We start from the raw sequence: 16,127 nt of genomic DNA on the forward strand, positions 1-16,127 counted from the left end.
TCCTTCCCCACCCCTTATTTCTCAAAATTGTCTGATCAAAACTAAGAGGAAGCCATCTAGCCAAAAAAAAATAGAATTAATATACACATTTCATTTTAATAATTTATGTGCGGAGAGCCAAAATCAAACACGCATTAATTCAAAAACATTCAGAAATTAAATAAAAAAAACTAGTTGTTTTAATTGAAAGTAAGGAGCAACATTAAAACTTAAAACGAACAGAAATTACTCCGTATATGAAATGGGTTGTCCCCTCCGCAATCCCTCGCTTTTTACGCTAACGTTTGACTCCTTGCCACAATTCTATTTTTTAAAACAATAAAAGCTTTAGCGTAAAGAGCGAGGGATTGCGGAGGGGACAGCCCATTTCATATACGGAGTAATTTCTATTTGTTTTAAGTTTTAATGTCGCTCCTTACTTTCAGTTAAAAAAAACTAGTTTTTTTTTATTTAATACTTATAATGACGTCATATGCAAACCCTCTTTTTACAAACAGACACACATACATACTTCTATTTTATTTTTATATAGATAGATAGATAGATATACATATACACTATAAATTAACTACGTAAAACTTGCGAATATACAAAATTCTTTGCTGTCCGATTGTTTGAGCATATAAATAGATTGTCAGGTTTACCGACCCTCGAACATGCAACATACAATCGTCCATGGGAAAAATAATCTGTATTAAGATCTATACCGCATTTTTCTAATGACTGCCCTTGAGCTTTGTTTCTGGTGATTACAAATGCTAATCGAATTAAGAATTGCAATCTTTTAAATTGAAAAGGCAGATCCGTTGGAATCATGGGAATGCGAGGAATAAGAACAGCCTCACCCTCAAAAGGCCCAGTCAAGATTGTTGACTCTGTTATGTTTTCCATTCTTTTTTTTTAAGGCAAGTCGCGTGCCATTGCAAAGCTTTGGTGGGTTAATATTTCGTAACAGTATTATTGGTACGCTCATTTTTAGTTGTAGCACGTGTGGTGGAAACCCTGGGAGATCCAGGGAATTTAAAATTTCAGATGGATAATTAACCGCTTCATTTGGTTCCAGAATTCCTGATGTAAAATCAAAGGTTTATATCTGACATCTCTAACCGTTTTCGATGGAGTATATCCTCGGCCATTTTCGATTTATATTTCTCCCATAACTCTGTACGAGCTGAAGGAGAGCACGATATTAGTATGATTCCAAACAATGCACAAATTTGACTTGGAGTTGATGTTTCGCATGCGTCATTGATGCAGTTATCCCAGTATTGGAAATTCTTCAATAAATTCAGAGCTTGGCATGCATTAGGGTAAGTGTAATGTATAGTACCGTTTACAGTTCTCAAATACTCAAAAAATGAAGATGGTAGTTTGGCCGTCGACTGACTGACCCTGTTTTCGACGATAAAATGATTTCTTTTTAGCGTTCCACGTGTAATACGAAGGTACTTCAGTATACAGCAGTTTTTTTGCAAAAGAATCATTTTGACATAACGAAAAGAGAGCAGTTAACGTTGCATCCGGTGGATTCAGGGCTCTTTGTTGCACGTTATATTCCAAAAAATAAACACGTTGTCTATTCTATAAATGTACTGCTAAGTGACCAACAGCTGGACTTCGTTCATGTATCGAAAATGACAGAATTCGCCAAACAGCTTTATTACTGCTAATGTATCTTCCAGCCTGATATTGTATAATTTCATTGATATCACTGATTTCAGACTGCAAGCTAAAAACTGTCATGTTGCTGCCTTTGTTGACGTATTTACATATGTATTTGATTGCCTTTACGGAGTTACAGTATTCAACGTTTATGTGAACCTTAAATTTTTTTGATAATAAAGGTGAATATGGAACAACCCACTGGTTATCTACTTCGATGGTGGTACCGTTACGCTTCTTTATTATTGTTGTTTTACCACCATCTTCAGTAGATCTTCTTCTATATTGTGGGTAACCATCATTGCCAGTAATTGTGTTGGGTACTAAAAGTCGAGGATATTGCTTTGTGCACCTTCCTTTGGCCATGCATATTGATTTTTCATTCAGTGCACTGCAAGGTTCATGTATCATATTTTTTACCACAATACCATATAAGCCCTTATCGACATTTTCATCAGTTATTTCAGCGGAAATCACATCGTCAATTTCATTAGAAGTAATTTTATCATGTAGCCAGATTAGTATATGTGCATGTGGCAATCCTCGTTTTTGCCATTCCACTGAGTACATCCAGCATCACACTGACCCAAACACTTTAAGTTTTACTATGTAGTTTATCAATGATTTCAACTTTTGCCAGAAGACACGGGTTGTAATGTCATGTCTATGAACCACCGATTGTCCTTGAAGTAAAAGCTGCTGTATCTCGTCCCAAGATTGATTAAATGTAATAAATAAATCTGGACGACCATAGAGACGAACATACGCAATAACATCTTGAGCATATTCATGCATATGACGGGGACTGCCAGCATATGACGAAGGTAAAATCGTTAATCTTCCAACGTTAGTGGTATTACTGTCATTTACAACTGCATCTCGCAAATGAATGTATTGTTCAGAGCGGAGCTTGGTCTGATTCAGACAGATAAACAGCAAACGTTCTGATTCAATCTTTGCATACATATCAACGACGTATTGGTGAAACAATTGACGGCATTTTAAAATATAATTATCTTCATTGTGACGAATCATTAGTCTATAGGAATAATAATTCATTGCACTGCATTTCTTATCCGTTTGTTTGTTAGTGGATGGATCTATCAATTTATTATTAAAGTGATAGCCATTGGCTCCATCCAAAAACTGATAGGACATTGTAGGGTATTGTAGCACCGATGAATTTCAGTAATTCTTACCAATTGAGCATTTCGCTTATGAAGAATAATATCTCGAGGTAAAAACTGATCACCGACCATAACAATTGCAACTTTGTCGATAGTTGGAGAATTGTATCTACGCACAAGTTCGCCAATAGGCGTTTTGTCAGCGGAAATAACAATTTAATGCGTATCAGTAGGCATCAAATCGATTGCTGTTTTGAACAGGTGCACTAAATCTTTATTTTCGTGAAAAAGATGTTACAATTGGGAAACGATAATCCTTTCAACGTCGGGAGAAATTTCGCAACGTGCATTCAATTTCAGAATTTCTTTCACTGATGAAGTACAGTTGTAAAAATTTATGATTATCACCTGAGAATGGTAGAAGAGACCCTGCTCTATGATAAACTTGCCCTTTTACTTTGAAAGTAGGCATAAATTGATCTTGAATTTCGATTTGGGCACCAAACGACGTCATTTGGAAACATGAGTTATATTTTCTGATGTTTGATAAAAAAAAAAAACTTGGCCAGGAGGCGTTTTGTCAGCGGAAATAACAATTTTATGCGTATCAGTAGGCATTAAATCGATGGCTGTTTTGAACAGACGCTCTAAATTATTATTTTCGTGGAAAAGATGTTGCAATTGGGAAACGATTGTGCTTTCAACATCGGGAGAAATTTCGCAACGTGCATTCAATTCAGAAATTCTATCACTGATGAAGTACAGTTGTAAAAATTTATGATTCTCGCCTGAGAATGGTAGAAGGGACCGCCCTTTTACTTTGAAAGTAGGCATAAATTGATCTGGATTTTCGATTTGGGCACCAAACGACGTCATTTGGAAACATGAGTTATATTTTCTGATCTATGATAAAAAAAAAGCTTAGATTCTGACGTAGTTCCAGTAGGCAATCTCTTTAATGGCTCTGGTGGTGCAGCCAGTAGAGGAAGTTTAACTTTTCCTGAGGCGCAACACATTTCCATTGTTTCACCATTGAATTTCAAGGCCTTGCAATAGGGACAAATTTTAGACATAATCCCGATTTGAACACATCTACTCAAGCTATAATCATCGACTGGGCTGTATCTGAATGCCAGGCGATAATTTTTAGGTTGCTCTTGTGATTCCTCGGCAAGCTTTCCTTTCTTACTTTCTCTATCAGCCGCAAGCCTATTTTCTTGCTGTTCTTGTGATTCCTCGGCACGCTTTCTTTTCTTATTCTCTCTCTCAGCCGCAAGTCTGTTTTCACACTGTTGTTGTGGTTCCTCGGCACGCTTTCTTTTCTTACTTTCTCTTTCAGCTGCAAGCCTGTTTTTTATGCTGTTCTTGTGATTCCTCGACACACTTTCTTTTCTTATTTGCTCTATCATGCGCAAGTTTTTTGGCATAGACTCTTTGAGCAGCTTCCTCGGATGTTGCCATTGTAGGTTCTTCAGTCATTTTACAATTAAAAATTTTTCTGTCCACGATCTTCTTACAATTAAAAATTTGTCTTTGAACGATTTTCTTAAATACTTTTAATAACGTCATATACGAAGCATCGTCATAACAAACATGACGACAGCTAACTTCATGATGACATACAGCTCAATCCTTATAATGACTTCACTTGACATCTTACAATTAAAAATTTGTCTTTGAACGATTTTCTTAAATACTTATAATGACGTCATATACTAAGCATCGTCATAACAAACATGACGACAACTAACTTCATGACGACATACAGCTCAATCCTTATAATGACATCACTCGACAGACAGACAGACAGACAACTTATTAATATGTATACTAGCTGTTGGGGTGGCGCTTCGCACCACCCCAATACCTAGTTGGTGGGGGTGCCTCGCGCACCCCCCAAACCCCCCCCGCGCGCGCAAGTCGTTACGTGCCATTGTAGTTGTGTCCCTGTGTCCCACCTGTGAATATATATATATATATATATATATATATATATATATATATATATATATATATATATATATATATATATATATATATATATATATATATATATATATATATATATATATATATATATATATATATATATATATATATATATATATATATATATATATATATATATATATATATATATATATATATATATATATATATATATATATATATATATATATATATATATTTAACTACGTAAAACTTGCGAATGTACAACATTCTTGGCTGTCCTATTGTCTGTGCATATAAATAGATTGTCAGGTTTGCCGACTCTTGAACATGCAACATATAATTGTCCATGGGAAAAACAATTATTCTAATGATTGCCCTTGAGCTTTGTTGATGGTGATTGCTAATCGAACATTCCCTGTGTCCCTGTCGTCATTTATATATCCCCCTGTGCTTATATATCCCCCTATATATATATATATATATATATATATATATATATATATATATATATATATATATATATATATATATATATATATATATATATATATATATATATATATATATATATATATATATATATATATATATATATATATATATATATATATATATATATATATATATATATATATATATAATAGATATATACAGATAGATAGATGAGCAAGCGTTTTCTTCTGTTGGTAGAACAGCTTTAGCAAATGTCTTACCCTTATATGACATACCAGATAAATAAATTAAAGTGATTAGTGTTATGTATGTGAATAATACTGCTGCAGTTAAGGTAGGAAATGAGGTTAGCAGCTGGTCTTGTACTATATCAGGAGTTAATCAGGGTTGAGTTCTATCCCCCTTTACATGGGTCATTTTGATGAACTTTGTCTTAAGAAGCACAGGAAAGGCAATGGAAGACCACGGCATGAAATGGGGGGAACTCTCTTGAACTTAGATTCTACTGATGATTTAAGTACCCTAGATGAAGGTGTGAGCAAAATGAATGAAATTAGGAATGAGCTTTGATGAAAGGTGCTAGAATAGATTTAAAAATTAATGTTAAGAAGACTAAGTCAGTAAGGCTAGGAATAAGTGATGATGAAAAGGTGATATTCAGTAATGAAAAGATTGATCAGGTAGGCAGCTTCACTTACCTAGGTAGTATTATTAGTAAAGACAGCAGGAGCAGTGAAGATGTTAAAAGTAGAATAGCCAAGGCTCAGGGTGTTTTTTTGTTGTTTTTTTTACACTTAAAAAAAGTTTGGAAGAATACAAAGATAAGTCTGCAAACCAAGATTAGAGTATTGGAAGGTAAAGTGATGGCAGTGGTCAAATATGGCTCTGAAGCATGGGTTTCCAAAAAGCAGATGAGGATTTACTAGATCTTTTCCAGAGAAATTGCCAACAGATTGTTCTGGGTACCCAGCTGAATGACCATGTTTCAAACAGCAAGCTGTATGAAAAATGTGGTTCAATCCTGCTTTTTAGGGCTATAATGAAAGAAATTCTAGGATGGCTAGGGCACTTTCTGGGGATGAAGGATGACAGACTGCCAAAGATTGTCCTTTTTAGCCAACCGTCTGGGGCTAAATAGAAAGCAGATCATCCTTGTCTGGGGTGGGATGATGTCACAAAGAAAGATTTAAGGGAAATGGGAACTTCCTGGGAGGGTGTAAAGAGGGAAGCTTTGAATATATTGGGATGAAGGAGGAGCAAGCATAGCTGTGTTGGCCCCAGCAATTTGATGCTGTGGTGAGTTGTTAGTAATACACCATCAGCAGCTTCACAAATTGTTTTTCTAAATTTATTCTGACCATTTTCCAAATTGTTAAATTTTAAACTCAAAAGTTCAGTATTCAACTGTTCCTGGACTGTTTCCCTCATATTCTCATCCTGCAGTCTACCAACATCAGAACTTCCCAGGAGGTACTTATTCTTCTGCTTTAAATCAACACTAGACACTACTAGATGGTGATCTTTACTTTTAACATTAATAAGAGCACTCCTATATACCCTAGTAACTTGCCGGTCTTTGGTTTACAATAACATAACCAATAAGGTTTACTGTCTTACCATCACATGAATACCAAGTCAACTTATGGGCCATTTTATGACAAAACCCTGTATTAGTAATAATTAGATTGTTATAGCTACAAAATTGCAAAAGTCTGTAGCCCTTACTGTTTTCTTTTCCAAAAACCAAATTTACCTAGGCTAGGATACAATCCCTATTTCTATCAGTCTGGTGATTAAGATCTCCTAGTAAAAACACCATATTTCTACCTGGGACCCTGTCTATTTGCTCTCGTAACTGTAAGTAAAATTCATCTGAGTCACTAGTATCTCTGTCAGTTGGTTGCACAGGGATACATACTACTGTAACTGATACCCTGAACTTATAAGTCATAAAATGAGCAAATAGTATTCTATGATTGATACCTTCCCAGCCTAAGCAAGACTTAGCAGCTGCATTAATCATCATGAGCCCTACTCCCTATCTATGTACCCCATCTTTCCTGCCTGAGTAAACAAGTTCTATATCACCTAATTCCATGCTTCCTACCCATGGGATGTGAGTTTCTAAAATTCCTAAGAAGTCCAGTTTGAATCTTCTGAATTTGTGAGTCAAAATGTCAATAGGATAGTCATTTTTTAATGTTGTAACATTCCAAGTTCCAATTTTCATGTTCTTTAAATCACTGAAATTATTTTAGCCTCGAGGATCCTAGATACCTGTGCAGGATGGGGATCAACATATCTTCTCAAGTCTAATCCCAAGTGCTCAAGCTGTCTTACAACTGGACATCAACAAGTTTCTGGGACCTCCAGTATGAATAGAGGCTTTGAGCAATCCTGAGCCCATCTTGGTTGCAACATGGTTTTCAGCACTTGGCAATGCTCTTCTATCAACAAGAGTCAGAATCCTGCAAAGACAGTCCCAAGCCTATTACCTCTGACTCATTATATTTTCACAGCAACAAATATTATGTTACTACTGGGAAGCAACCCATAGTAGATAAATTAGCTAGGAAGAGGTTTTTCAGCCTGAAAACACCAGTCAAAACAGATCAAGCCCAGAAGAATTATCCATTAATGAGAATCCTGTGCAAATGCTGTGTTGTTTACTAGGCTACAATTTCCTCAAGGGGTGCTGCTCCTCAAGTGGGAATAGAGTTGACTGCAAGGTCCCCTGTCTAGCAGGTACCTCAAAAGGGTTGAGGCAGCCCGCATTTGTCTTCCTATAGAGGATCCTCCCATAATGGTATTCTGTGTCACTATGCAATTTATGTCACCATGCAATTTAACCTATTACTGGGAGAAGATTTGTGACTCATAAGACATGTGGACATGCTGGTAAGCCCTGTTGAGTTTACATTTGAGGGGCTTTCTTCCTCCTCCACCTGTATGTATGGCCCCAGGTGAGTGGACACCCTGTTTCTATTATGGATCCCCAGGGACAAGGTCCCCCCTTGGTCCATGCCTCTTATGGAGATACACTACATATCTGTAGGGTGTTCCCCTATGACCACTTAGGGACATTCTGTGTGGCCTGGGGCCCTTTTTTCCTCAAAACTAAAAGCTAAGTACCTCAAAATCATTTAACATTGCTAAGGATAACAGATGAAATTTGACCATGTGCATCTGTGTTTTGAAAACTAAAAGCTGAGTACCTCAAAATCATCTAACATTGCTAAGGATAACAGATGCAATTTGACCAAATGCATCCTTGTTCCTCAAACTAAAAGCTAAGTACCTCAAAATCATCTAACATTGCAAAGTATGAAACCTAAGGAAAAATCCACAAATATACCCCAATCCACAAATGAAAAAGAACCTATAGTCAGTTTTTATTAATGGTCACTTTTGACCTGTATGACACCATGGTGGTCTATCAATATCTACCAAAGTAAACTGTGTTTACTGTGAAATGAAAAGTAAAAACCTAAACAGTTTTGCAAATAAGATGGATGAAACGAATTTTTCGCGTGTAATAGAGGAAAAGTGTCCAAATGCAGCATATGACCTCTTCAGTGAGATAGTGACTAATGTCACTATCACAGAAAAAACAATTTTATGTGAATTATTTAAAGGATTGTTCAAATGATAATTTTATAAAATTCAAAAAATTTTGGAATATTTTAAATTCAGTAAAACGGAAAGCTCAGAAACTTCATTTCCCAAATGAATTTCATGAAAATCAAGGGAATATGAAAAATACATGGAAAACAATAAATAAACTTTTGGGTAATTTTCACAGTAGGGAGGAGGCGAAAGCCATGGAGACGACAGAAGGTCATCTTACTGATTCTCAACACATAGCTGAATTTCTGTGTGATTATTTTGCAAATGAAGGAAAAAAACTTTGCAATCAAGCGCGGGCTAGCTTACACACATCTGTGAGTTTTGGATCTGTTTTTGAAAGACAGCCTGCAAGTGAGAATTCCTTTGAATTTGCAAGATATTTGGAATGGAAAGTGGCACAATTCCTGGCTATATTGAGGTTGAGTTCTAGTGGGATGGATGAGTTTTCGCTGAAACTCATAAAAGCCGCAAAAACAAGTGTCTCACCTGTCTTGACGCACCTCATCAACCTTTCTCTGGATCATGGAGTCTTCCCGCAAGCACTAAAATTTGCAAGAGTGGTTCCTCTTCATAAAGGAGGGAAAAAAGATGACCCATTGAATCAAAGACCTATATCTATTCTCCCATTTTTCTCTAAGTCATATGAGAAAGCTGTACATGCCCAGTTAAGTTATTATATTGAAAGGAATAAAATTCTAATGGAAAACCAATTTGGGTTCAGAAAAGGGCTACCTAGAGATATGGCAGTTCTGAAATTGGTTGATTAGATTAATGATGCATTTGAAGCTGGTCTTATACCTGCAGCTGTGTTTTTGGATATGAAAAAAAACATTTGATACAGTGGACCACCCAGGGCTTATTCAAGTTCTTGCCTTGATTGGGGTGAGGGGTTCAAGCCTTGAGTGGTTTTCATCATATCTACACGACCGGTATCAGATAGTACAGAATGGATCATTTTTATGTTCAAAAAAGAAAATAGAGTGCAGGGTCCCACAAGGGTCAATCCTGGGACCCCTCCTTTTCATCATTTTTATTGATTGAATGAAGCATTACCTGTTGGAAGCTGGTGTCATCCTGTTTCCAGATGACACTTTGCTCTTTCTAGCTGTGCCCTCACTTGATGTTTTGTATAATAAAATTCATAATGCTGTCTCTGAATTTCTAACTTTTTCTCAACAAAATTTGTTAACCCTAAACTTTTCTAAAACTTTTTTCATGATATTCTCTAGACTTTTGTCAAGTGTTGGCAATGATCACATCATGGTTCAGGGAAATGTGATAAAAAGAGTAGCAACAACAAAATATTTGGGGTTTTTAATTGATGAAAACCTGTTGTGGAAAAACCATTCAAATGCTATAGCTGAAAAATTAAGCAGAGGTCTTGGGGTGATGCAAAGAATTAAAAATCTAGTCCCAAAAAATATTCTAAAAATAATTTATTTTTCTATATTTTGTCCATATATTAGCTATGAATGCTCTATATGGGCAAGTAATTTTGTAACATGTTTCAAAAGAGTACAAAAACTTCAGAATAGAGCTGTTAAATTATTATTGGAATCTTATGATTCTGATGATGTTCCTGCTCATGAGCATTTTAAAAAGAATAAGTTAATGGATGTGTCCCAAATTCAAGATTACTAAGTTGCAATTTTCTTGTATAAATATTTGAATTGCCTGCTCACCCCTGCTTTTGAAAATCTTTTTACTTCTAATAGAGACTGTCATGATCATAATACAAGAAAAGCTGATAACTTAACTCATGAGTTTAGGAGTACTACTTGGGCATCTTTTGTGATTCACCATTATGGTCCCCATGTTTGGAGTATTTTGCCCAAGGGTGTGAAAAATGTACCTAGTCTTCCGGCTTTTGGCTTTCAAGTCACTGGTAAAGAAGTTTCTTTTATCTTGTGAGTAATTTTGATGTAGGGCCCATTCCAGGTTGTGATTCTATTCAAGGCATTTCCCTGATTTACTTGCTGTTAATTTTTTTCTGTCTTCTTCTTGTCTTTTTCCTCTTTCTCTTTTGTTCCTTTCTTCCTTCATCAGTTGAGTTTCTTTTGTACTGAGTAGCATGATATGAATGTGGTTTTAATTAGCTGAGGGTGATAACCTTGCTTGCCCTTAGAAGCTTATTGCCTTTCTTGGCAGGCAAATGGCAAATAGTGTTTGTTTTCTTTTCTTAATAAATGTATATCTCATATCTCAGTATCTGTTCAGTTATTCACCAATTTGGGTGGTTTCATCTTTATTCAAGCATTGAAAATCCAAGCACTTTAACAATGAGTAGGACCTTAACAAAATTATTTCTGAATTTCAGAATCAACCAAGCAAAGACTGAGTGACAATAGGAGTAACTATGTTTCAAAAGTAACTAAAGATTTGATGAACTTTAGTAGCAGCCCCCTGTCACTCCCAAGTCAATGGAAAAATTCAAGGTACTTGTGTATTACTTAGAACACACTCAATAAGTGAAGACAGGTTCTTTTGTGAAACAAAGTACTATGCAGGTACATTTCCTGAGAAAAACTGGTTTCATAGCCACAAAGACAAAACTCAATTTAGTTTGCTATTCAATGCATAGTGATAGAAGATAGAGTCTGAACATGGATTTTGAAATGAAGATTTGCAATTTGCCAAAGGCTATACAAGAGGCAAGTATATTTTTCCAGGATGAGAGGTTGTTGCCCACAACAAAACAGTGCATCAATGGACACAACATGACTTTATACTCTTACAATAAGGAGCATTACAAGAAGGAATGCATAGTGATAGAAGATACCTAACTTCACTTATTAAGTGTATTCTGAATAATACACAAGTAAAAACTTTATTTTAGACACAAATCACTGTCAAACATTCTAGGTATTTACACAGGGGATATCAGATATGAATTTTGGCACTATTTAACAAATGGTGATAACACAACTTGGTAAATTTATGATAGTTCATATTATTGACTTATTAATAAAGTGAACATACCTCTCAATGTCTTTTTTATGCTCTTTATGAGTATAAGAATTGCTCCCATTGCAAATTCAAATTTAAACACTTTTTGAGCTGTTAAAAATGATGAATTTTCAATTAGAGCATGAGTTATCAGTTGTTTTCAGACAAAGTAATACTACATTTTCTTAGCACCATTCTCCTGGTCATTTTTTTGAAGATAATACTATATTTTCTTAGTGCTAAAACTATTTACAATAAAGTTGGTTTATGTTAGGTCAAAAAGTGCTTATATTTGAATTTGCAATAGAAGCAATTACCATATGTGTAAAGAACATAAAAAAAACATTGACTGGTATATTAATTTTATTGGTAAGTCAATAATATAAACAGTCATAAATTTACCCAAAACTCATTCCTAAACAATCAAGGATAACCCATTTTATATACTATTTGGTTGTGACATTGAAATGGTTTGTGATGAAACAATTGAATCAAGGCAATATTATAATGACTTTCAAGGTAATAAATAAAAATTCATTATTTGAATGAAAAAAATGTATAAAATTGTTAAGCAAGAATTGGAAAATTCAAAATGAAGCAAAACCTTAAATATACCAGGTATGACCCTATTTACCTAAAAAATGAAACAAAAACTGAAGGCAAAAAACTTTCAAATCAATACTCTTGACCTTTTAGAATAGTAAAAAAATACAACAATGATGTAACATTTGCTCATCATTGGTCATTACATTGCTGTAACATAAGCCCTAATATGGAGAGAACCAACAATGTGCATATTGAGCTAAATTTCTGGATTTATGGTTGTCAAAACCAACACATCTGATGCATCAGAAACAGAAAACAAACCACCTGGGTTAAGATCAGGTAGCAAAATAGCAAAATACCATTGATCAAATCAGGTAGCAAAATACCCCTAAACTAGGTATTTACCTTAATTTCACATAGTTAGACCTCTACTAAATGTACACATAACGAAATGGTTATATGAAATCATAATGCATAGGCTGACTTAGAAGTCTCACCAACAATGAAATCATAAGAATCTTGATAGAATGGCAAAACAAACACAGCTACTCGAAATACTTCATAGATTTCGTTACACCATATGAATACTAGGATTAAAAAAGGAACACTTGAGTATAAAATCCTTAAAATAAGAGGCAATTGAGAGCCCATGGTTTTTCATTTAAATTTTACTGCGTTTTCTGCTTAGTGTTGCCATATAAACAGTCACTTTCTTTTTTGAAAATCCCGAATCAGCGACGAAAAATCCCTAAAAATCCCTTTTTGGTTAAACAATAATCCTTTGAAAAATCCCTCTCATGCTAATCACGATAGTTAGCTACTGGTTTCCTTGTCCACGAAGTTCATCTGTGTGCTTCTGTCTGAGCACCCGATTGTTTTAAATAAAAATCTCTCCGAACGAACTGAAAAGCACTGGAAGATGCAAACACTATAATTTTTTTAACAAAAAAAACTTCAAAACTAAATCCCAAAATTTGCATTCTCCCATCTTGAGCATGGATACTAACGAATGCAGAATTCAACCTCTCGTTCAAGAGTCAAAGAACAGAACATTATTTTTGTTTGTTAAACCAACAATACAAAAATTTTTGCCACATTCGCCCGAAAGGTGAAAGCACAGGATGAAAATATACAAACGATCGAACATGATCTTCAAATGTGCATGCTCTTACACATCGCAGTCAAAGTAAATATCATGTTTATATTTTGCTTTTATTAATCAAATATATCACAAATTAGGTAATGGTTTCAGTTTGATTCAGGACAATTAAAAATGCTCTAATTAAAGACACTAGCACTGGGACCTGGCTGGGATACGAGTTCAGCTGCCTCTTTTGAGGTAGCGCTTGCGCTACCTCAGTGTGGTGAAATATAGATTTGATGCTGACTGTATTGACTATTGTGGGGGGCTAGAGTTGTGACATATGGTGATTGTCTTGCCTGATTAAATCCTGGTGTCGGCTGTATAACCTGACCCTGGTACTGTATAGCTTGAGACATAGGTACAACTTGTGGAATAAATGTTGTGTACATGGGGGCCTGCCCCTGCTCATTATTTGGACCTACTGCATTTGGCCCCATCATCACTCCAGGAGAGTGATGTGGATCCCAATTTACCTTTATCCCAGGTAAAACACACCACTATACCCAAAAAATTAACAAAAATATCAAACCCTCAATTCAAAAATAATATATCTTACTTTTACTTTCCTTTTGTTTCTTCTTATTCAACTAGCCAATTCCAATTGCCGCTGTTGAATTTTGAAACAGTTGCCAAGCAATTTTGAAAAAGTTGGCGCGTAGCTCACTATATCGCTCATACTGACGAAAAACAAAATCCTTACAGGGAAAGATAAAAAATTCTGGAAGCTGCACCAAACACCAACAAAAATCCTTGAATACACCATCAAAACTGAAAATCCTGAATATCTCTATTTTAGTAGGGAAAATCCCTTAATATCTCAATTATCCCTGAAAAATCCCGTATCCCTTTTTAGAGAAAGTAATCCCGCGGAAGGCCTAGAAATCCCTCAGAAAGGGATAAATCCCTCAAAGTGGAAACACTGCATATAAAACAAGAGGTACCCAATTACAGAGTTATGTGTCAAAGGAAGTCGAATAGATATTGTTGTTCAATTAAGCCCTGTCTTAATTGGTGTAACCCATACCATTCAGATCATCCAATATCATCCTCCTAAGGTGGATCAAAAAATTGTCGGTTATGATGCCTGCAAGCTTATCAGCTTCAAAAGCAAATTCCTTGGGCATCTCATTCCCAAAAACACCTTTTAAAGTAGTTGCGATACCATCAAAAGACACAGCAGGAAGATTCGACGAGACTGTTTTCAGCACCTAGATAAGTCCATCTTTCAAATTCTTGTCCTTCAGACAAATGAAAAGTAAGAGAGAGCTACATGGTAGAGTCCCCACTAGCGTTAATGTAAGAAGCTACTGTCATCCATAGTTGCAACAGATTTAACTTATTGCGCAAGTTTCTCTGATGACCTTCTGTTCTAGCATGCTGCTCCAGAGCTTGGGATAAGCAAAAACTCTTGGGGGAAAACACCGCCTTTTTCATAAAAAAGTGACTTCAGTGACCATTTCTCGAAAATAGTGACTAGCTTTTCGTTGAAATAGTGACTAAGTAGGAGCCCTACAATCTAAGAGTGATTTACCTATCAGAAAAAAAGAGAGAAACTAGACAAAGCCAGAGAAAACCCAAACAACTTTGTAGCAAAACTTTTATCATATTCATCAATATGTGTGATATTAAATTAACTTATATTAGTGTCCCATACACAAATTAACCTTACACCCATGCATAAAACGATCCACATTCACAATTATTTGCAGAAACTAATTTCATGCTAGTTTAAAACTGAACTTCCTCAAAACAAATGATTAAGAAACTCTTCTTCTGTTTTTTTTTTCATGATAAAGAAAGAAAAGTAGGATTTATCAAAGATTGAACAAATTCTATATTCTCGAAACAACCTTATCTATAGTTTAGCCAACAACTATAATATATGACAAAGTATACTGATTTAATTTATTTTTCATGTAGATTTCCTAAGATACTTACCCTTTTAATTCCAAATGTCGAAAAAGACTTAACCAAAGTAGAAGTCGCAAGAGCTTTAGTAGTAACATAAGGAATTTCCCAAAGAAGAACATTCAGGATGGTAAGTCAAACTCACAGAGTGACCAACACTTTTAAAACACTGAATTACAACAAAGTATATTAGTAATTTGATCGACGAGTTTACGAACAGATCACATATCATAAAACCTAGGAAACCTGTGAAAAACAGTCAATCTAAAAAAAAAAAAGTTCTTCCACAAGTCAACCAGCAAATTTGTACTGATTCTAAATGTGAAAAGTCTGCCACTCAGTCTCTTTCACATATTTGAGTTTTTTTAGGTTAAATTTGAAGTTGTGGCTGAAGACACTGCAGTAACTGTTTCTGGTAAATCTCGTGAAGAGGTAGTGGTAAATTTAACATCCACATATGATAGATGCTTGGCTCTCTGATAATAGACTACTTCTGAACAGAAAGAAGACGAAGTTTATTGTCTACAGCAGAACTGGTCACAAGTTTCCAGATATAGAATCAGCTTCCCTTTCTATGATAAACCTGAGTATGTTATTGAAAGGATTGTATCCATAAGATATTTGGGAGTTGTGTTTGATGAGAATTTGTCATGGAAAGAGCAAATTAATCAGGTTAGAGCAATGTCTGCCCGTGGAGTTGGTATAATGTGCAGACTGAAAAACCTTCTTCCATATTGCGCTCTTAAATCCCATTACTTTTC

The 16,127-nt window shown here is 35.2% G+C and overlaps 1 protein-coding gene across 1 annotated transcript in view; it reads right to left on the reverse strand.

Annotated features, from left to right (window-relative positions):
• Nucleotides 1–13,003, reverse strand: part of LOC136033736 (glucose dehydrogenase [FAD, quinone]-like) — a 119,349-nt gene extending 106,346 nt beyond the window's left edge. The window contains exon 1 of the mRNA XM_065714629.1: nucleotides 12,812–13,003. Within this exon, the coding sequence (XP_065570701.1) occupies nucleotides 12,812–12,965 (154 nt within the window). The 5' untranslated portion in view covers nucleotides 12,966–13,003. The remainder of the gene's footprint in view (nucleotides 1–12,811) is intronic.
• Nucleotides 13,004–16,127: the final 3,124 nt, after the last annotated feature.

This window comes from Artemia franciscana, chromosome 12 (assembly GCF_032884065.1).
Source record: "Artemia franciscana chromosome 12, ASM3288406v1, whole genome shotgun sequence".
In the NCBI taxonomy this organism is placed as follows: domain Eukaryota; kingdom Metazoa; phylum Arthropoda; class Branchiopoda; order Anostraca; family Artemiidae; genus Artemia; species Artemia franciscana.